The sequence below is a fragment of the Scatophagus argus genome, chromosome 6 (assembly GCF_020382885.2).
Source record: "Scatophagus argus isolate fScaArg1 chromosome 6, fScaArg1.pri, whole genome shotgun sequence".
Classification (NCBI taxonomy): Eukaryota; Metazoa; Chordata; class Actinopteri; family Scatophagidae; genus Scatophagus; species Scatophagus argus.
The window spans coordinates 19,914,038-19,936,451 of record NC_058498.1 but is presented as its reverse complement, the minus strand read 5'-3'; the positions used below and the strand labels follow the sequence as shown (position 1 = coordinate 19,936,451).

Below are 22,414 nucleotides of genomic sequence, written 5' to 3'. Positions count from 1 at the left end.
CAGTAAACCACACCATCAAAGACAACACAACACTTTGGTTTCACGCGTGAGCAGAAAGCTGTGAGAGAGTAAAAACACATGCGACATATCAAAGTTGTCAGTCTCTAACAGTATGAACAAAATGTATAATATGAGTATATCATAAGCAACTATATCAGGTAAATAAAGTGTAGAGAAACAAAAGTAAAACTTGCACACCTTTGTCACGTGTCTGCTGTTTTTTGGGGGGGAGCAGTCCCACACCTGACCATAATTAGGCCTAATGGAGAGCCCGTGTTGCCCAATCTATTTAAATAGCTACACCTACTGAACGTGGTTGGCTGAACAAAATGGCAACGTATGGCGACGAGTCAGTCGACCGCTATTTCTATCCATCTTACAACCCTTACACGGGCAGACACCCCAGGCCTAAAGACGCCGGGTGGAGATATAAAAGTTACCTGGCCCACAGCGGGGACTCTTCGGATGCCTTCAATAACCACCAGCGCGCCCAGCTGAAGTCCATCTTATCCCAAATCAACCCAAAACTCACCCCGAGGCTCAGGAAGGCAAACACCAAAGATGTGGCGGTGCAGGTCAACCCGAAGCGAGACGCCTCGGTGCAGTGCTCCATCGGCCCGAGGACCCTCCTGGCCATGAAGCGGGACTTCTGGCGCAAAAGAAGACAGGAACCCACGACGCCAGGCAGCCCCAAGGCGGCTGGTGGTGTGCGTTACCCCCGCACCCTCGCCGTGTATTCACCCATCGCCTACAGAAGCGTTACGTCCTTCCTGGTCGATGAGAACAACAACAACAAAGAAGTCTCCTGCAGGGAGAAGCAGACCGGAGAGCAGCCCGGTGGCCCGCCGGAGCCTGCCGTGAAAAAAGGCGATGCGAAGAGCGGGGATGACCAGGCTGGTGAGGAGGGGGAGACCGCAAAGCTCCCAGAGCAGCGCAAAAAGCCCAAATCCAAACCACAGAAGAGTGAAGATGTGCAACCAATCACAGAGGGCTCAAAGGGAAGGGCGCGCGTGCGGTTCCAGGTGAGCCACAGCACGAGCTCCAGGTGGAGGAGCTCTCAGCATTCAGCTGTTGAAAAGTTATCTGAATCCATTTGCTGCTTATTTACACGCCCTGGGGTTTACTCGTGTAACTGTCGACTTCTACTACAGTCGATTTGTCATTTAAAAATCCTTGCAGCACCCTCATTAAAACTTGTGAAGTTGTAATCCAGGGGTAACTTCTAGGCTAATTATGCTAACTTGTTTTCTTCTTGGACAGCTAAGGGCAGCATGGCCCCTTATCTGCTATTTCACTTAAAACAAATAATTAATCAACACTCAAAACATAAAAACCCACATAAATTCTCCATAAGTCCCCCCCCAAGAGGCATGTGATCCAAATATGGTCTATTTGCAACTGTCATCTTCATGTTTCAAAGCTGTTTTATCAATCATGAGAGAACTGTAGAATAAAATCTCACAGGAAAACAAATTTAAAGTGAAGTTTGTGATCTACAATATTACATTACTTTAATCTTGTTGTGGACTGTGATATGGACAGACTCCTGATTGAGACATAACCCTTGAACAGAAACTCACTTTACTTTAAATCTAATTTGGATAATGTCTTGTCGGTCACCAATCTACTGCCAACTCTAGAAAATGTCTCCAGATGTCATAAAGTCCAGACTTGATGCTTTGGTTTACATCTGTATTGTTTGAATCAACGGTGAATTTCCCATTAGCAATATGAAAGCAAGGCTGCATGTCATCAGGATAATGTTGCTCAGTTAAAATGTCAACATCATGAACAGACTCATTGATGTGCCTTTTTGTCCATCAGTTTCTGGAACAGAAGTATGGATATTATCACTGCAAAGAATGCAATCTGCGATGGGAGAGCGCCTACGTTTGGTGTGTTCAGGGCACCAACAAGGTGAGCGCTTTATCTTTCTATGTGTAAGGCAATCAAGTAAATGGAGGGGTTGGTAATGAGAAGTTAACTGCACCTTCATCTGAAGCCTGGAGTTCTGTAACAGTGAATTTTCCAGCTATGACTCAAGTGGAAAGTCGTGTCTGCTTTGGTGCATAATCACCTAGTTTTCAGATGGGGTCTTACTGTACAATTTTATTGCCTTGGTGACCAGAATTTATCACTTGAATGGGCCTGTGCATAAAATTGTGAACATGTATTGAACATGAACAAGTATTTTGGGTTCGTTTCAGGTTTACTTCAAACAGTATTGTAGGAAATGCCAGAAGGACTTCAATCCGTATCGTGTTGAGGACATCACATGTCATGTAAGCCCTTTTCTGACCTGCTCTGTAAGTTAAAACGGCCCATGTGTCACAACTAAACCCAAGCCCCTCTTTCCTCTTCAGACATGCAACAAAGCACGTTGTACCTGTGCAATAACGCAACGCCACGTTGACCCCAAGCGGCCCCACAGGCAGGACTTGTGCGGCAGATGCAAAGGCAAGCGGCTCTCCTGCGAGAGCACTTTCAGCTTCAAATACATCATCTAGGAGGCTTCTGAACTGAACTTTGCCCTGTAACACATCGGCACACACTCTGTGGCGGGGGTGGCGGTTGCCGCGGCGGCATTTTCAGCCCTGTGCCACTACGTATGCAGATACAATAATGGCATCTTGGATCCAACACACATTTGATGGTTCAAATCTTAGTTTCATGCTTGTTTTGTGTTGATGAACTTGATGGCAAGCACCACACTTTTCAATGTAATAAATGGCTATGTTGCACTCTGTACTGAAGCTTTCTTTTCGCTCAAACCACTGAGGTGTCATCAGTACTGGAAAGGGAGGAAAAGCATCATTTGAAAAACAGTACCTCATCAACTTCATTGATTCACATGCTTATTCTGACTTTAATGCCAGCAATGCATTTGAGCCAAGTTGGGACAGGGGCAACTGGGAATGCTGTGTACTTCTCACAAAACGCCTATATGGAACATTCAACAGGTAAACAGGTTCACTGGCAACAGCTGATGGTATGATGGTAGCATCCTCCAAAGGCTCATTCGTTCACCTTTTTGTCAAGCACTTGGTTTTGCAAAGGATACTGCTACATACGCTCTTTGGAAAACTTGTTAGTAAACAGTTCATTTGTGAATGATCACATTTACTGCTTACAGAGTGATGCAAGTTTTATTCCAAATGCTGTCAATCACCAATAAGAAAGCACTCGATAGTCAAGTTATTAAAATGGTGGAAACACTGAAACATAAGACAAAGTTCATACTGTATGATTAGGTTTTTATTTATCCAGAGAGAAGGCTGGTATGTGAGTGAACAAGAGGGAAGAAAAAAAAAAACGTATAATGCACCTCTACATTAAAACATCTCCCAGGTAAATAATATATGCATTAAATAATTAAGAACAGCATTCAAATGTACCAGACAAGCAGGGAAAAAAAAAGCTCTCTGAGGAATGAGTACAGTGACTGTTACAATGTGCCATGACAAGATTTCCAGAAAGCATTCAGATAAGTTGTCCTGCAGTCACAGCAGCAAACAGGGCCAATCTGAAAGCATAGCGCAGCTTCAGCGACAGCCATTTCCCCTCTGAAAACAGGATCAAAATGTAGCCGAGGATGAGAGCTGCTTTGCAATGTGATCAACCTATGTGGACAAACACAAGCCTCAGTCTCCCCTTCATGAGGCTTTAAGCGGCGCCCATGCTGGGGTTGACGTGCTAAAGAAAAAGATCACAGTGGAGAGAAGGAATGCATATGACTTGGCTGGATCGGTGTGGTCCAAACAGGAGATGGAGGCTACATTAGATCTCCCATGCCATCACCATCACAAAGGCAGACAGATGGCTTGTCCCAAATGAACCCTGACCCCTCCCATTTTGCAAGACCACAACCAACAACCAAGGCAGCCTTTGGGAAGTTTTTGAAGTTTGTGTAATTGGATGACAAAGATGGAGCGGATCATTAAGGACTTAAACCTGGTCTTGGCTTTCTCTCATCACATTAGCTTTATACATACATCCTACACGGATGAACAGTGCATTACACAAAAGTACAAGGGAAAAATACTGGTTTTACACTATACATTTTCTAAAATATATACAGAGTAAAATAAGTTATGTTTCCATAATGAGTTGTAGCCAGTCTGCACCTGTGTGCAATTATATGCATTTGTGTGAGTGTATACCAGAATATCCAATATATATCACACAGTCAAGAGTCTCTAAAGGCAGCTACTTATTTGGTTAAAGAGTGAGTTTTGTGTGAAGACCTGTTGAAGGGGACTCTCCTCTCAAAGCAGATCAATAAACAGATATATTTCTCTTTTTACACTCCCTGACGGCAGACATCTCCCACAGGGTTACAATTACATGTTAAATATCCTGACATTTACAACCTAGGATGTTAGTTCTAATAAAAAATACATTTCTCAAAAAAATATTCTTGCAGTGCTTTTTTTCCTTTCAAGCATGCTTCTGAAAACCTTTTTTTTTTTTTTTTTTTTTTTAAAACAAGATTTTGTTTGCTTCTGAATCTTGATGGTGTGTCCTCCCGCATTCGACACCTCCTCTGGACTGTCATTACATGCTTCAATACCGTGTTTCAGCCCAGGCCCCTAGGAGGCCACCGGTCGGTACGATAGGCCCATCAGGTCAGATCCGGCACAAAGAAAAGTAAAATAAAAAAACAAAAATAACTGAGAGAAAAAAAAATTATCATCCCACTGTGTCCTCTCTTATTCTCTCCCAGTCACACCACATGACTTATTGCAACAGAATTTTGCAAGTTGGCTTAGTCTGGGAAAAGATGTTAGCTTTTATCTATCTATCTATCTATATATATATATATATATATACATATATATATACATATATATATATATAGATAGATATATTTTTTTTAACAGTCACAGTTATTCCCACTGATCCTTTAGCCCTTTATAGGTGGAGTCTCTCTCATCCTCCTCTGAAGCCCCTCACAGGCTACCCTCTCTCTACAGCTGAGGTGAGGTCTATGTAGGGGGGGGGGGGGGCATTTTTGTCCAAGCGTGCAGCCTGCAGTACCACTAGTTCACAGTCCAGTGCTGACCATGTTGGGGTGGGGCTGGCAGGCTTGCGCCTGACACAGAGCCTCACGGATCTGCAGGTTGAGTTCCATGAGGCGGGTGCTAGCCTGAGACAGGTCCCTGCTGGGGCCCACCACCGCCAAGCAGCCCGTCTGGCCCAGTGTCTGGTGCCGGAAGTAGATGTGCAGAAGAGTCTGGACTGCGTTGTCTGTCTCGTTGCCAAATATGTCGTTGGGCCACAAAGACCTGTAGATAAAGGAGGGTGAGGTTGAAGACATGCAGAGAATATTTCTGAACTACAGCTGCGATCGGGCTGAACGTTTTTTGCAATCTCGTTTTCACAATGTTTGAGGCATTTTTGTTCTATTCGTACACACATAATACTTTGTTTTAAGTACGTCCAGCCTGCTTTGTGGTTACTAGGGAAACACAGAGTATCACATTTTTAACATGTTCAGGTCTGAGCAGAAAAACATCTTCTATAATATTGTTTTGTGTTTGGATAAATGAAAACAGCGGGAAAGATGATAGTGGATGTATCTTTCCAATGAGCTTTACCAACATTATATTATGTTATATAATAGACTACGTCAGTCTTTGGAGCGCTGCAGCTGAGATAGGCAGTAGCAAATAGCAACAGTTAGCTACAGTTGGTGACTGGCAGCAGCTGATAATGCAGAGGCCTGGTGATACTAAAAGGATGCTGCCAGCACTTCACTTACAGCAGTAAGCTGTAAGCAGCTCCTCGTGTTTCAACTCTACAAAGCAGTGAGACTGGAACCTACCAGCTATGTGTTTTATTGTTACAGCTTATTATTTTCATGATGAGTTCACTTAATAATTCAATGTTGAAGGTATTAAAAACCAAAATGTCTTGAAATGGCAATGATATGCATGCCTTTGATTAGTTTTTTTGGTCAGTTATTTAATAGATTTGGTGCATTAAACATGCAGTTGGTTTGAGTCTGTGCTGTGGACTGAAAATGTTCATCTTACCGAAAGACTTTGACTTGTGTGATGGCTGAGCTGAAGTCTCTGGCTCTCAGAGTCTCAATGAGTGACTGGATGGCTGTCTCTGTGTTGGTCTGGGCAGTGTCTGACATACACACATCCTCCTGACCATCATTTCCTGTCTCTGCCTCCTTCAAACAGCTCTCTAAGATAGTGAGTTCTTCAGACATGTTGGTCACCTTAGAGACAGAGACCTAAAACCATTAATACCACAGCATTGCACATCAAAGCATACACCTGCAAAATCTAGCTGGGAGGTCAGCAAAAGAAGCCTCTTGACTTAATACTAACTGGAATGGCTGACCCCATCACTCCATACAGCATGAGAGATTTAATTTCATTACTTTAATCTAATTAAAGCTTCACCAAGACGCAGCACAGAGAGGGATCGACGGCAGGCCACATTCAGCAATGGCTGCTTAAACTGTTCTGAAGTTAAAAGAAGACCCAATGCTCTGCCTGTGTTTTGAAATAGAATTACTGTATGTTATGACATACAGCTATGGAAAAGAGACAAAGAGAAAACATTCTGGAAGACAGTGCTCTTACACAGGATGATGTAATATAATTTCTCTGTTCTTGACTCTGATGAAGGAGGAGGGAAACGTGAGCTACGTCACAGTGCCTTTGCAAGGCAAACATAAACTCAAACTAAATGTAAAACGCATCTCAGACATATGATGTCAGTGAATGTTAGAAACCTTAACAACAAATACATTCTGAAGGCATCTGCAGTAGTTTTAGTCTCACCTCTGCCTCTCTCTTGATGGTGTCCACCCTGCTGATGAGCTTACAGTAGGCCTGGAAGAGTAGCAGCAGCTGAAAGTGCAACTTATAGAGCCGTCGACATAACTCCAGCTCCTACAGAGACAGAAACATACACAGAGTCACATAACAGCATGATGGTTTAGCCTGCATTGAAATTACTCTGATGATCATATGATTAGACAGATGGGTATCCTTGGTTAGAGACATGGGAGTGGATGAAATGGGTTAACATGGCCTAGAGCAAAGTGTCATCCGGTTTGGGCCAGAGGTGAGTCTACCATGAGTAGAATTAGTCATGTGATCTCAATTAGAAATCTATCCACTATTCACCACCTGCTGTGACGCTTCCTACACGCTGCTGTGACCAGACGGACGAGCAGAAGAAGCAGGTAGTTACTAAAAGGTAACGCCTTAACCAAAGAAAACACGGAGTGAGAGAAAAAGTAACGGTAACAGATATGGGAATGGAACATTACACATGCAAAATGAAAATAATCTTATCCTGACAACAATAACGTGAACCCATCCTCTACCAATACAGGCACCCCGCCTCACCCCGAAACACACTCGGACATCTTCATCTATCTGCAGACGGAATCAATGTGCAGTACAAAGCAGTTAAGACACTGATTATTCAGGCTGCATGTAGCAACAGAAAAAAAACATGTGCTGAAATAGAGGATAAGAGTAAATTAAGACTGGGTGCAGGGGAGAGTTGAGCTGAGTTACATGAGCGATCAAGGCAGAGACGGAGATACAGAGGTGGGTGGGTGGTGGCAGAGCACAGTCTGTGGGTGTCAACAGCGCAGGTATGCACAGAAAGAGATGAGATGATCAGTGTTTTGTCCAGATGTCGTGATTATTGAGTCTATAATACGAGAACCACTTACTGCTAGATTTTCCATTTGCTAAGCAAGAAGGTGAGCAGGTCACACACGCACACACACACACAAAAAAAACAAACAAAACAGAAGAAGAGAAAGACCAAGAATTAGTGAGCTTTAACATGGCAGCAGAGACACAGTGACCCGATGGGCAAGGAGTGCTGGCTTGTCCCCGTCAGGGTGGGCTCGGTGACCGAGCACACACGAGCTCAGTTCAGCGGGCAACAGAAACCTTTGTTCAGCACAGCATGTGTGTGATGAAGGAGAGAAAAGCTGTGGTAGAGATTACAGGAGGAGCAAGGACAGAGGAGTGAAAGACCTCTGAATGAGTCACTTTTAACCTAACTGTGGGTGGAAACACAGAGGGAAGCTGTGAGCATCACGTCCACCGTGCAAGAAGCTCAAGTTTAAGTCACAATGTCAACAACACTGGGATGTGGAGCGAGAGAATTCACCCAAGTTAAAAGTGAAGGAAAACTGAAGTGGAACTGAACTGAAACTTCCATGTGTGTCTGGAAATTCTCACCCTTCGTCATTCTCTCTGATTACGTTATCTACTTAAAAAAATAAAATAAAATACTAATACATAAATACTATGACAATATGCATGCTAAACAAATATTTTTCATAAATATTAAGTAGGAGAGCTACAAGGCCGCATAAGAAAGACAAAAAGAGTTTTTCCTTTTAACAGAAATCACATTTAGTCCATCTTCTTCTTATTTGTAAAAAAAAAATTTTAATTTAATGTTTAATGTATCAAGAAGGTAAGAAACAAAAAGGCATTTGGGAAAATATCAGCGATGCTGCTTCCCCTCTCAGCAGAGGGACAGCTGTGTTGGTGGTTGTGTTTGACTGACAGCAGCTGGCAGGCTGAGTCCCAGCCACAGAATCATAGACAAAGCAGACAAACGTGTGCTGTAGCCCACATGTAATGGGCAGACAGCGTGTTGTTAGGACCACACCAGCATTTAAACTTCTCTTCTATTCTATGAATAAAAGCCTTTCTGACTTTTGATGCTGCTGCTCCAGCATTAGCAAAACCTCTCTGGTCATGCTGTTGACCATGTGGGCAGTTTGTTTTCCAGCTGGACCTGTGGGGTTTGTTGGGTTCAGTTTGTGGGAGGGTATGAGACTGAGGGGAGACTGAAAGAAAGAGACACACAAACGGGAAAACTCATACCAAACTGAAACTATTTTATTTAAACTTGTTGATTCATTCAAAAAACATTTTTAATTAATAACCTATGGTCTGACTATGAGTTGAGCTGGGTTGTTGTTTGTATTTAATCTCTAAATTTGTCTGGCTTGTTTTTAAGCTAAAATTAAAATACAGTGCAGCTTTTTGCTTCTTTTGGAGTGAGCACTGACTGATCTGAGGAGAGCGGGGTGAAATCTGAGTTGAGCGCAGAGAGGAGGGAATAAACAGCTCCCATGATCGCAGAGCAGAAACTGTCATGGCTCCTAGCTGCTCTGTATTGTACCATGTTGATTTCCATCTTTTGATAAGCTACGTCCTTAACAACAACACAACAACTTGCTGTTGTGTGGCATAGCTGCTGTCTGGCTCAGTGTGATATAATGCTAATGTTGCTGATTTATGCTTATTAAAATGAAGCCATTTTTTCTATCTATGTAGACCGAAACCTAACAGTATTTCAACAAATAAATTGAAAACTAAAGGACATCATCATGAAAACACTAAATATAAATTTCCCCATCTTGGTTTCTGTTTTTTTCCCCCTCAAAGGAGAACAGAAGACATATGATTTATACATCAGACAAAAAACATGCAATTTTATTTCAGTTGGACCTTGAACCTTAATGACAGAAACCTCACTGGTTACAAAATTCATCCATTCATCATTCATTAAGTCTTTAATAATTTTCCCACTGGATTCCTACTGGACATTCCAGATTAATACAAACTACACATAAGGCTCTCAGCCATCACACAAATACAAATACACTCCTACCTGTGCATGAGTATTGGGTTGTTGGCTGCTGTCTTTATCCCCAAACGTTTTCCTGCAGTTCTCAAGCCACTACAGGGTTGGGAGGACAGGAGAAAAACAATAACAAACAAACAAAAAACATAAGGATTAGGGGAGGAAGGGGAAGACTGGTAACAGAGGCACCACACAAGCTATTTTTCCTCCTCCCATGGATGTCTGCAACTACATTTGTGTACGTATATCATAAAGGTTGGTAAGGGAGGAGATTTAATAAGCGTGTTGTACTTAGCGAATTAAAGAAGACCTGTTCCAGAGCACGGGATAGTATCTAGCCCTCCAGGGACCATTGCAGTCTCATTCAATTAGCGCCTCTGCATCCCAGAACCTTCTGCAATCTCATCTCTTCTCTTCATTCCCCTCCCCCCTCGATTCTCCTCCCATCCCCTCACAGCTTCTCCTAACTGGCCTTCTCTAACTGATTTAGGAACGCTGAGAGTTATTTTTATCCCCTCAGCAGGAGATGTCAGTAGTGATGCAGACACTAACGGCAGCTAAATCTACTCATACCCAACGCTGATGTGACAGACTGGACCTTATCATGTACAGCATCAGCTATTTGTTCCCATGTCCTCTTGGCCCTCCACAGTGCGATGGGATAGGGACAGAAGACAATTTACACACACTTCCTAAGCATGCATATATATACATATATATATATACACATACAATATATATATTCTGACACAGTAACTTAAAGTGCAGTTGTGGAAGAGGATGTGAGGCAATGTTTCCTGAGGAAAAGAGGTTCAAAGGAAATGGGGAAAATACATATGGTGAGCATGTAAGATATGCAGTGACTTACGAGCTCTGCTGCTTCTCTCTTGGCATTGTAGGTATCCAAGTGTTCCTGTAACTCCAGCACACTAAACTTCAGAGTCTCCAACAGTCCACAAGAGACCAGCTACAACAGCAAGACAGGACATCACATACATTAAACCCACAACACCAGCCAAAACATACACAGTACAGACACAAAAATATCTACAACAGGACACGCATGCACATTCAGTGATATGCGTAACATGTGGCACTATCGCTATCTGCCAAAATAACAGGCATGTTACCACGACCACATGATTATATTTTAGCTCTATCAGTAGAGTAGAGAGCCATGCAGAACAGCCTCACCGTCTCTGCATCCAGCAGCACAGTGGGGCACTGCGAGCAAGACGTCATGACCTCCAGGGAGCTGAGAAACTGATTACCCATTCGCTGGAGCCTTTCCCCGAGAAAGCGAACAGATGAATGTGTAATGGAGCCAAATTTCCTCTGAATGCTCTGTATTAAACAGGGACATGTAACTTAAAAAAGTACAGGAAAATCTTGCTGAAAATGCTCACTAGTAAACAAGACTGCAGAAGGCATTTACCTGAAAGAGTCGGGAGAACACGTGGAACGTGTAAACAGCAGAGGAACCATCTGTATCTGACAACATCTGGTTGACATGGCAACGCCAAGCATCTTCCTCACTGTCGTAGGCAACAGGCTGGAATGCTGCCAGAATAGCAGAGAGGAAGGGCGAAGGGGGCGGAGAGGCCTGAATCTCTGGGAAGCAGTCTGCGTCACCTTCATCTTGGCTGAAACACACATGGGAACCAATAAGCAACAATCCGACATGCTCTACACTCCCCTCAGTCTTTACTGAAGGACAAATGTAAACACACACGCGTGCTCATCCTCACTCGTGCCAAGTAAACAACCTCACGTCGCTGTATCATCTGCCTCCCTCACTGCAGACTTTGCTGCAGCACATCGAGAGCTCTGATCTGCTGCAGTGCTCTCGCATAATAACAACATATGAGCTATTAGCATCTTAGCATCATGCAAACATCTCTCCCTCCCTCTCGTTCCCACACACACACACACACACACGTAAAGATACTCACAGGCCTGTCGGACCAAACAGCCTGAAGAAGCAGACAGAATATAAGTATCTAAAGCCTGCGCTGCCAAGCGCTGTAGCGGACACAGTCTCTGTCCTCATCCTCACCCCAACTACCGCTTCTCTTTTCTCTTTCTCTTACTCTCTTCCCTTGTCTGCAGCTCAGCTGTGCAATTGCTAACAGCACTAGCGCACTGCACTCCCATCCCACACAGGACTGCAGACAGCTCTATACACACACTTCTGCAAAACAGAGCCCCCTCCAACCTCACAGAGGTAGAACGGTGATGAGTTGTTTTTAATCTAGCTCTTGCCCACTCACATAAATCCTCATATGTAGAAAAACACTAAACCCGTTAGTGACCTGCTGTTTTCAGACAATCACTCAGAGTACACCTCACTCACACACTTGCCTATCAATCATGCATGGACATGGAACGGAGTGATGTATGCTAGGTTAAGTGAGTGACTGTGTGTGTGTGTGTGTGTGTGTGTGTGTGTGTGTGTGTGTGTGAGAGAGAGAGAGAGAGAGAGAGAGAGAGATTGACTATGTGTGTGACTATGTGTTTGTGTGTGTGTGTTTTCAGCACTCCTTTTTCATATTGCTTCAGTGTAGTTTAATTCCCTGACTTTACAACCGTCCTCCAGCCAGAATTGGCTAACCTTGAAGAGGGAAAGTTGAATGTGGATGGAAGCCAGCCTATGGTGGTCTTCCTTCATAGTTCCAGCGCACACAGGAGCCATGCCAGGGAAGAGATTATCCATTACACACCTCAAAAGCCTTCATCTAAAAGAAGCTAATCTAGCGACATACTGTACTCCATATGGCTTCGTAAACAGCCATACCTCAATTGTTTGACTTTTAAATCATATAAAAGTTTCAATTAAAAACACAAACATTGCACAATGCAGCCATTTGCACAGAACTCTGCACTACTCATCTCATTTGCACTACTGTCATTGCACTACTCCGTCATTTGCACAATACCGCAGCACTGCTGTAAATATTGCTGCTCCCTGTTCACTGTTCACATATCTTTTATTCTGATTGTTTAAATCTTTATTCTGATTGTTTTTTTATATTTACATAGTGTTGTTTTATATTTATAACATTATGTATTTTGTTGGTTTGTTGGTTTATTTTGGGCTTATACCAGGACCGGGGAAACTAATTTTGTTCCACCTCATGTTTCTACATGTGTGAAATGACAATAAAGTTCCTTGAATCCTTGAAAACACAAGCTGTACAGCATCATAGAGATGTAGCCATAAGTTTCTCGAAGAGTAAATGTCTGAGATTAAAACAGCATCAAACAACTATTTGTCATGTAAAGACAGTTTGTTTTCAACATGGCAGCCGGGTGGCAATCTTTTCAGCTGCTGCTTCTTAGCCTAATATTAAATTTAATTATGTAATCTATCAACATCCTTTTTAATTGTACATGTTTTCTAGCACCTCTTGTATGTTTGAGATATGAACTGTTCAACATTTTTTTAAAAATCATGGGGGTAATGAGGGTTCGTATATCTTGACTTATCGACTGACTCAAAGAATATGCAGGTGATACTGTTCTATTTACCGTTAACAGGAAAAAAAAAAAAACATATGAAATTATAGCCCAATGGGTTACATCTGTTCTTAGTTTGTCCTTACAGTGTAAATGTGAGTTAAAAACCCAGAGAGCAAGATTAAGTTATCTTGGTATCATGGTTTTTACAGATCACTGATGGGGAAGGTATCCATGACACTTTATGAATCTTGTCAAATTCTCTGTAAAACAGTCCACTTACCTGGACATGCCAGAGAAGTCGGCCTCCTCCTCCTCACAGCGCTCATCCAGCTCCTTCAGGGCCTGTGTCACATCTTCCTCCCACACAGAGCCACAGGTGCTGTCTGGGTCTGGGTCTGGGTCTGGCTTCGTCTCTGACGGCATGGGCAAGGGCAGAGACAGAGGCAGGACTGTTTGGGATTCCTCCTCACATAGGGACCCCGGTGGAGTGTCTATGGCTGGCGGGGGAGGGGGGGCTGGATCCAGGTCCTCTTGAGGGTCCTGGGTCTCCTGGGGTTCCTGAGCATCCTGATGGTCCTGTGAGTCTGGGAGGTCACACAGTTCCTGTGGGTCAGAGGGCAGTGGAGGGGCGCTGCAGAACCCAGTGTCCTCGCTCACACTGCTACTCAGCTCGTCCGCTGCCGTCATGCTTACAGCATCCTGTGACACAAGCCAGAGGGGGGCTCTCAGGTGCAGTTTGGCAGGTGATGACACATAAAAATACTCTTGACATTAAAATGATCTTTTTTCCCCCCACAGCTAGATTGCCTGGTTGCCATGACAGAAGAGAACACAGATCCACTGTCGAACCTCTCTTACAGGTTAAGAGTGCCTATACTTAAGACTATATATTATCTTCAATTATACATGAGGGACTTTTAAGTCAGCCTTATTCACTTCCACGGAGATTGCTCTTCATGTCACTCTATAGACTCGGGTCTCTCATGAGAAATTAAAGAAAAAGAAAAGAATCAATAACAGAAGGCAATATCAATATATTACTGAAACGCCATTAAAAACCTCGTGATGAGTGAGTGAGAGGCGACAGGACAGAATGAATGAGACGTACTGTAGATGCTCTGATACACGTTACATTGTCATGGACTGATTTATGAGATGCACTCCATAACTACACATAAATACTGGACTGCCTTAGCCACTTAACAAATTCACCAAACAGAAGCACACACATACATTAAGCGAGGCTACACTACACATATAATTGTTTACATTAGCACAAAAACCTGGTCCAGAGTGTGACTCAGATAAATTTCATGTGTAAAATAACGTGCTGTTGGGAGATGGCACACAGTAGGGATTCAAATTAAGAGCACTTGTTTTTTTTTTTTTTGTTTGTTTTTTTAAATTTAAAAGTCTAATGCAATGGGAAGCTGAGTGTGGCAGGCAGCCAGTACATCACCGAGACAGCAGCTATATTACAGAAAGCTTTTAGAAGTGGTCGTGGCCATCCTGGAGGGAATGAGTAAGAGTATTGATGGTTTTATCTTGGGCTCATTACACTAAGAGCTGGGGCTGTGATGGGGGAGATGTCCTTGGGATGATATTGAGAACACTGGTGAGATCCGAGTTCCTAGAAAGTTAAATTCAGTTCCGCACGTGACTGAATTCTGCAAATTCTCCATGCTGTAGTGCAAATGCAAATCATCACAACACAATATACTCACCATTGTTAGTATAAGTGATAAATGTCAGTAGAAGTAGCAAAGCTGTTTGTCACAAGAAAGGCTATTGAATGTTAATATGGGTTTCATTAGCTAATGCTTGACTGCATTTTTAAAGATAACACACCACTTGTAATGGACTCATACTCACACATGCTTCTGCCGAAGATAAAGGAGCTGGTGTCCATTTCACAAGTTTTTAATGGAGGATTTAGTTGAAATGTTCAGTTGCTGTGTTATTGGAGATGAGCAGTAACAGCCAACCTGAGGTGAGCTTCTGGTTTCATCTCTCCCCAAATCACACAATTAAGCAAGCCCCACACACCAGCAAGCCCTCGTCATATAGCTATTAACCACATATAAAGGTAAAAGGAGCTTGGGCTAGCCTTCAGCACCCACACCCAGAGCAAAGCAACAAAGCAAACGGCAGTAAAGGGGGACGGAAGCAGTAGAATCACACACAAGTGTTCACCCAGCAGGTTACAGAACCAGCACTTTTTACCAAAACCAAAACTCACTGAAGGCAAGTGATCATTTGTCTCGATGACAGACAAGGCAAGAAGCAGAGCAAAAGCAGATAAAGGATGAACTGCAAGAAAAAAGCAAGTTAGTAAGCGCCCGTGCACCACAGTTTATTGTTGCTCCCGACTGATCGCACCTCAGGCAGCTGGCTGCTGGTGCTGTCTGAGTGGACCATCTCCAAAATGGGACTATCCAGCCGAGGAAGGGAGGACACAGAGGGCAGGACAGTCGCCTCCTCGGTTAGGGCACTGCTGGACGATTCCTGAGACTGCTGCAACGAGTCCACATGGTTGGATGCGGTATCATCGGTTGCGGAGTCACTGTTGAGCTGGAGATGAAACACATAAAGACTGTTTAAAATTCTGTGTTGAGACACAGTACATGCGTGATACAGTTTGATAAGCGTCATCTGGTTTGATCCTTTATTAACACTCAGTGCAAAGGCTGTGACTACGTCAACAAAACTTTCTAAAACCCATTTTTTTCAGAATCACATTACAATGGTAGGGTATTTAAAGCCTTCCTTTGCCAAACAGATCTTTCACTAAACCTTAACACACTCATGCGTATTGCTGAAACTCCATATGCCCTCACAAATGTTGTAAGGTCAAATATAAAATGACCTCTTCTTAACTATGCCAGAGCCATAGATTAATTTAGAAACAATGGGACACTTTGTTCATTATATGCTTATTATCTTGTGAAGTTATTGCCATTCTGAAGTCTAAGTCTGCACACTATTCGCAGGTTCAAAGGGTTTTAACAGTAATGATTTGCATTTCTTATTATTTGTAGTTGAACAATGAAAAAACTACATTAGGCGTGTTTCTCCATCAAGCAGAACATGTTTAGTCATTTTAGTCTTCCATTCAACTGATTCAGCTCTTTAAAACTACTTCAGGCAAAAAGTATCATCATCATGCCAACAATCAATAATGTTGAATATGTAGCGCAACAAATTCTTTCAAAATTCTGTTAACATGCTCATTTTTCTAGTAGTACAGTGTAATAGTGGATGACTACAAACAGTTCGGGGGCAAATATCTACTAGAGGCAAAAGCTCATTCTCTCACCGTGCACTACCAAGATCAAGAAGAGGAGAAGAAAAGAGAAAGGGAACAGCCCTATTAGACTGACAGAAAGCGTTTAAATAAATGGCATTTTTATTGGCAGCTTTAGATAACATTGTGCTTGCAAAGCAAAACAGAGCAAAGAGTTAGAGATAAGCAGCCTTGCTGTCAAAAATGCAAAGGGACATGCTGTTATTCCCTAATTCTAACACTTATACTTTGAAATATTTTAATCAGTCATGAAAAAGGTAATTTTCTCTTTTCCTCTAGTTACTAAAAGTATCAAAAGCAATCAATGGTCTACCTCAAGTTAATGTGAACTGAACCAATTTATTTGAATTTTCCTAAACTTACTGTACTTACCAGAAAAATAAAAACATAAATAGGAAGGGCCAATAGCATTTAATCTAGCTGTCAGAGGTAGAGGGACTGGGAGGAGGTTGAGGGGGGAATCTACCACCAGCAAAGAAGCAAGCGTCTAATCCCTGCCCACAACTGGCAGAAGGTCCAGCTCAGTACGCACACGCACGCACACACACACACACGCAAACCATGCCAGCAGAGGCTGTGTGAGGAGCATGGTGGGGCGGGTTGGGGGGTGGGAGGCCCTAATTAAAGTGAGACTTACAAGGCCAGAGCGGGTGAGAATCTGGCTAGCGCTCAGTACCTCCTCCTCAGATGATTCATCCGTGTCCTCGTGGTTGGTGAGGTTGAGGCTTGGCGTGCTGCCCGTGTACTGGCACTCCTGCAAAGACGGCGTATCCCCTTTGTCCATGCTCTCCAGGGAGCGACGACGCACCCCCCAGTTGAAGTTGTCCATGCTCTCCCCCTGCAGGACAACAACAGACAGCAGCATTGAGACACACAACAGCAGGGTCTGGGGTAGACCTTACAAAATAAGAGAACAAAGCACATAAAGACAAACATAAATTCAGAACAAAAATAAATAAATAAAATAAATCAAAATAATATTACATGACCACATGAGTGAGATGATTTGCATCATTTTGGCATGGTGAAGGATGCAAAGCTCTAAAACTATAAAAGGGTTCACAACCACAGTAGCTACAATTTGAAATCAAAGCGCATGAGAGCACTTTATTGGGAAGCAACACAGAGAGGCACCGGTGCATTGCAGAGAATATGAACAAAAATAAAATTTAAAAAAAACAAAAAACATCCTGGCCCACAAACTTACCTGCAACTCCTTGTGGCAAGAGAAGAGAAGGATATATACATACATGTTAGTAGACTTAAGACAGTTACAAGACATAAAAAAGTTTCTACTACAACACAGCACGAGTTAAGAGCAAGTTAGACAAACAAGATATTGTTGTTAATCTGAAATCTGGAAAACACAATTAAACACAGTATAGAAAAAAACGGTCATGAAAACTGACTGAACTGAGGATGCAAATACAAATCGGGCTCCCTGCACTCCATACATTTGAGTGAATTTGACAGCGGCTATTTTTCAAAGATGATTTATACACACACAGTTTGCTGACCACCCAAAAAAACGATTTGACACACATAAACAAGCCTTATTGTGTGTGTGTATGTGTGAATTTCTCACCTCGGCATCCTCCAGCTCCACATCCAAGAAGTCAAAGTCTTTGAAGACCCCAAACTGCTGCTCACTGCCCGTATCTTCTCCCTGCACCTCCTCTTCTCTGACCACCTCCTCCACTGTGGGTATAAGACTGGTCTGCTGATCTGCAGAGTCCAAATCTTCATTGGATGAGAATACCACCTGTCCAAAAAGGAAGGAAAGAGACTCCTTGTTCCAAGTAGTAAAACATAATTCTTGTGTGTTCATAAAAATATGCTTAGAACAAAAATGAAAATCAATAAAAATTTACTATGACAAAAGGACAATATAGCAACAAGGGCAGTATTTTTAACAGTGAATCCACAGAGACCTTTTCTGAGGCTTTAGAGTAGGAGAGGAGTCTTACAGATGGATTCTTGGGAATGCCAGACTCTGGGCCACATAGAGACAGGACATTCATCAGTCTCTCTCTGGTTCTTCTCTGTAACAAGAACACACAACCATGATAAGAAAACTTCCAGAGTTTGTTATTATCTCTGTACAACAAATGACACACTCTTTTTTTACACCAGGTCAATGAGCAACAAAGAGTGACGGAGTAAAATTAGGATGTAAGTAGAAAAACAATAATTTATATTCCTGTTACCATGACCTCATTGTGTTTATATGCCTGGATGTATATGAAACATCATCCAGGCTCCAGCTAAAGTAGAACTCTGTGTTTAATATGTTGTTCTGATTCTGTCTCGGTTTAAGACCTGTCAAGTTGCTGCGAACATAAGCCAATTGGTGTATTGGTTATTCTGGGTACAAATCACATCCAACAACAAACTTTTTGTGCCTCCTTATCCTATAATGCCATCATGGTACATAATTGGAGAATTGCCACCACCTATGGCTTATCTAAATGAACCAACTATCAATATGGGCATAACAGCAATGGATGAAAAAATGTAAATTTTGGGGGTGGTAATTTTTTGAAAATGGTTCAAATTTTCTTTACATACAGTTTTACAAAACTGACTACTCCTTCCTGGTTTGAATTAGTGTTGTCCATGAGGCTGCTGGAATAGATACCTGAGAGAGTTGAGGTCTCTTCCAGCTTACTGGCACCAGACCATTGGAGTTGGAGCCAGATGATGTGGATGAAGTGCTCCTAGTTACAGCAATCACCTGTGGCTTTCCATTCCGGCCTGCTGCTGTACGCTGGTCACCATATTTGTGCCCTATGATCGGTGTCTATAGAGTCAAATAATATCAGTTAGCAGTACAATACTACGGAGCATATGGTGTGAAAGTGAAAGTGTAGTGAGGAAAAACCGGCAGGGAGGACAATCACCTCTGAGATGTCAAAGTGGAAATCCAGAGTTTTGCCAGGCAGCTCCTTCGAGGAGTTGTTGAATATGCGTGTAAAGGCAATTTCTGGAGAGCTGCACGATTCTGTGCTATAAGAACGCTGCACATCATCTGGAACAACAAGGCTAGCTGAGCGAGACACCACCAACTTCAGAATGTTTTGGGCCTCCTTCCAGTGTGGGCTCTGTAAAAATAATAATAATAATAATAATAAAAAAAACATATCTATCTATCTATATATCTATCTATATATCTATATATATATATATATATATACATACATACATACATACATACATATAAAGAATGAATTCCACTGTGAAAATTTCAGACTGTGTGGGTGTTTTTGAAGAATGCATGAATGTGAATAGACATATTTTCCCTCAGAAGGCCAAAATAACTCCATAACCACAGCTGCTATAGACCCAGTCGCTGAAGCCATTTGTAATTTGTACCATGTTCTGCAATACATGGCTTGCGTTAATGTCAGGGAAGCTCAAAAGGATGCCAAACAAATGCAACTTACTGTGCACACCAGTGCACATGCGGAGGTATACTATATACGCACAAACACAATGCCTGCTAGAAAAGGCAACACTAGTAGTAAGCCAGTGCAGAATCGCCCCAAGGCAATAACGTTATAACAGTCATCACAGAGTTGTGAGTGAGAAGCATATAGTGCTCTGTGTGAGGCATAGTAAAAGGCTTCCATAAAGAGCTGCAGCCACATCAAAAAGGCCTCTAAACAATGAGGCTGTAATAGAAGTTATTCTCTCTTATTCCCAATTGTGCTATTATTTATAGACCAGATCATCTCAGTGTTCATATGTATCAGGCTGTATGTATAAATAGGCTATGCCCAGTAAAATTTACTATAACACATTTGCGGATAAGAAATATGTATGTATTAGATAGGAAAATATGTTTACTTTACCTATTGAGTCACTCAGTACATAAGTAATAAGAACAACAATTAACAAATAACGTGAACAGCACTGATTGTGATAATTGATCAAAATTTAAAAGTGTGTCGAAGGCTTACCTGAACATATTTGCCAATGATCTTCATGATTTCCAGGTTGAACTGTTTTACTGGGGCTGCCGATAGGTCAATATGACTCAGCAGGCTGTAGATGATCTGCAACAAGGACTGCTGCATGCTGGGAAGGCCCTTCTCCAGCAACTGGAGAGAGAAAGAGATGCACAGATTACAGGTTTAATCTCACTTTATGTGACTAACAGCAACAAGTTTGATCTTTAACCCACGTACCTCAGCTAAGTAAGTCACCAGGTTCAAGGTGATCTCAGCGAAGGCATCATGGAGATAGCGACAGACCACGTTGATCCAGTTGGTGCAGTCGCGAGAATAGCTGTGAGTGCTGTACAGGCTCATCATGTGGGCCAGGTTGGAGAGTGTGGCTGACTTCTCGTCTGCACACACCTTGGCTATCTTGTCAGCTGTCTCCTTACAGAAAGGAGTGGGGCTGTCAAAGTGCTGGATGAGATGTGGTAGGAGGCACAGGATATTCAAAGGGAAACCTGCAGGCATGTTCCAAGAACACAGTCAACACAAAGAGTCTCAGAATTAGCAAATCTATCCAAACACACCCGAAAAATATTATGAAAGAGAATCATGATTAAGTCAGCAGCAAGCACATTCTCAGTCTTACACACAGACCTGCCACTTGTGAAGGGTCTATCAGAGTATGTCTGGAGACACTAATGAGTTTGCTCAGCAGGTGGATGGTGAGCTCCTGGGTAGAGGCAGAGGTGAAGCCCTTCAAGAAGAGCTGCAGCAGGCCAGGGAAGCTGTACCACTTCAGCTTGGCCTGGACCTTCTCCAGTCGTTCTCTGCTGTCCGCTCGATCCAGAGGCAGCTGGCCCAGCAGCTTGTTTAGTAGCCGCAGGGCCAGCAGATACTCAAACTCGTAGTCTGACTCGAGCAGCGAGGCAGCAATCCAGAAGACAGTGGCCATCAGATTTGACGGGTCCACAGCGTGGATTGAGTCCCCCCCTGGACCCCCACCCCCACCTAGTGATGATAAGCTCCGCGTGCGCGCCAAGTTTCCGTGGCTACCACCAAGTCGGTCGGCTACGTCAAGGGTGTTACTTCTACGCCGGTCTGCTTTTCGTTCGCCCATCAGGCTGGCACGAAGAGAGCTGCTGCGAGTGTGGACATAATGGAACAGACTACCACTGTTCAGGTTCAGCTGGCCTGTGCTTTTCCTGTTGGCTGCAAACTTGGGCCCCAAAAGATGATCACGTGTAGGGGTTCTGTAACAAGAAATCATTTTGTGAATGTAATATACATGTTACGTACTATGCGACTGACACTAAGGACAAATAAAGAGGATATCAGTAGCAGGCTTACTGTGCTATTGCAGTGAGAAGGTCATAGTTCTTGACTGTGTCTGCTAAAGTGTCAATGCCAGACTCCAGCGTCAGGAGTAGTTCAATGACAAAGCCCTGAGGAAAAAAAACAAACAAAAACACAAGAGGTCAGCCTGTTAGACTGAAACCGATGACTATAAATACCAGGGGCTTAAAATATCATACATATAAAACATCAGAATCTTTTATTGTACTTCCTGTCAAATCTTTTACAGAGAGTGTGGGTTTTGATTTTTGATCTTGTACAGGGTTTTCTTCTGGACCCATTCCGACTTTACAATCATCCTCACACTTTTAGAGTGCAGCAACCAGCAACTAATGTATCTATTTATATCAGAAAGTATGAACAGTTGAGAGCTAAATGCAACCGTGACTCATTCTTCAACAGACTGAGCTACATTGCAAAAAATAAATGAACGTCATTGCAGTCTGCACTAGTGTTCAGTGATTAGATGGATGCAAAGTAGGACCATGCAACTGTTTGACTTTCTGACCTGAGCCTCCTCTCCTGGGTCTCCTACAGTCTCTACCAGCCGAGAGAGAATGTCAGACAGTAAGGCTGGAGTCAGGGGTTGCTTGAGTGCCCTGAAAATCTGGAATGAGCGACCAGCGTAGTGGCGAGAAGAACAAGACAGAGCTGTTTGCAGGGCTACTTCACTCAGCAGTGACTCGAGCTGGAAACCTGAGGGACA

General features: G+C 42.9%; 2 protein-coding genes across 18 annotated transcripts in view; one reads left to right on the top strand and one right to left on the bottom strand.

Annotated features, from left to right (window-relative positions):
- The first annotated feature begins 298 nt into the window (after positions 1–298).
- Positions 299–2,741, top strand: zar1 (zygote arrest 1). Its single transcript, XM_046392808.1, has 4 exons — positions 299–1,022; positions 1,825–1,917; positions 2,208–2,282; positions 2,364–2,741. The coding sequence occupies exons 1-4, from the start codon at positions 330–332 to the stop codon at positions 2,505–2,507; spliced, it is 1,005 nt and encodes a 334-aa protein (XP_046248764.1). The 5' UTR covers positions 299–329; the 3' UTR covers positions 2,508–2,741.
- A 496-nt stretch (positions 2,742–3,237) lies between these two features.
- The window catches only part of fryl (furry homolog, like), a 65,598-nt gene continuing 46,421 nt past the window's right edge, over positions 3,238–22,414 (bottom strand). For 11 of the 17 annotated variants that reach the window (XM_046392772.1, XM_046392771.1, XM_046392769.1 and 8 more), the window contains 20 exons: positions 22,217–22,404; positions 21,703–21,797; positions 21,010–21,605; positions 20,602–20,870; positions 20,374–20,514; positions 19,315–19,515; positions 19,053–19,214; positions 18,346–18,456; positions 18,000–18,176; positions 17,052–17,252; positions 15,490–15,681; positions 13,391–13,809; positions 11,087–11,294; positions 10,846–10,995; positions 10,520–10,618; positions 9,679–9,747; positions 7,709–7,726; positions 6,801–6,911; positions 6,036–6,229; positions 3,238–5,285 (listed from right to left, as the gene is read on the bottom strand). In XM_046392772.1, the coding sequence (XP_046248728.1) occupies positions 5,045–5,285; positions 6,036–6,229; positions 6,801–6,911; positions 7,709–7,726; positions 9,679–9,747; positions 10,520–10,618; positions 10,846–10,995; positions 11,087–11,294; positions 13,391–13,809; positions 15,490–15,681; positions 17,052–17,252; positions 18,000–18,176; positions 18,346–18,456; positions 19,053–19,214; positions 19,315–19,515; positions 20,374–20,514; positions 20,602–20,870; positions 21,010–21,605; positions 21,703–21,797; positions 22,217–22,404 (3,842 nt within the window). In that variant the 3' untranslated portion in view covers positions 3,238–5,044. The remainder of the gene's footprint in view (positions 5,286–6,035; positions 6,230–6,800; positions 6,912–7,708; positions 7,727–9,678; positions 9,748–10,519; positions 10,619–10,845; positions 10,996–11,086; positions 11,295–13,390; positions 13,810–15,489; positions 15,682–17,051; positions 17,253–17,999; positions 18,177–18,345; positions 18,457–19,052; positions 19,215–19,314; positions 19,516–20,373; positions 20,515–20,601; positions 20,871–21,009; positions 21,606–21,702; positions 21,798–22,216; positions 22,405–22,414) is intronic. The other 6 variants (XM_046392762.1, XM_046392766.1, XM_046392765.1 and 3 more) reach the window with 4 other exon arrangements.

Bases quoted from the DNA above. Each gene is read 5' to 3' on its own strand.
- zar1 (XM_046392808.1), top strand. From the start codon at position 330: ATGGCAACGTATGGCGACGAGTCAGTCGACCGCTATTTCTATCCATCT. The intron at 1,023-1,824 runs GTGAGCCACAGC...TTTGTCCATCAG, and splicing joins GGGCGCGCGTGCGGTTCCAG to TTTCTGGAACAGAAGTATGG. The intron at 1,918-2,207 runs GTGAGCGCTTTA...GGTTCGTTTCAG, and splicing joins GTGTTCAGGGCACCAACAAG to GTTTACTTCAAACAGTATTG.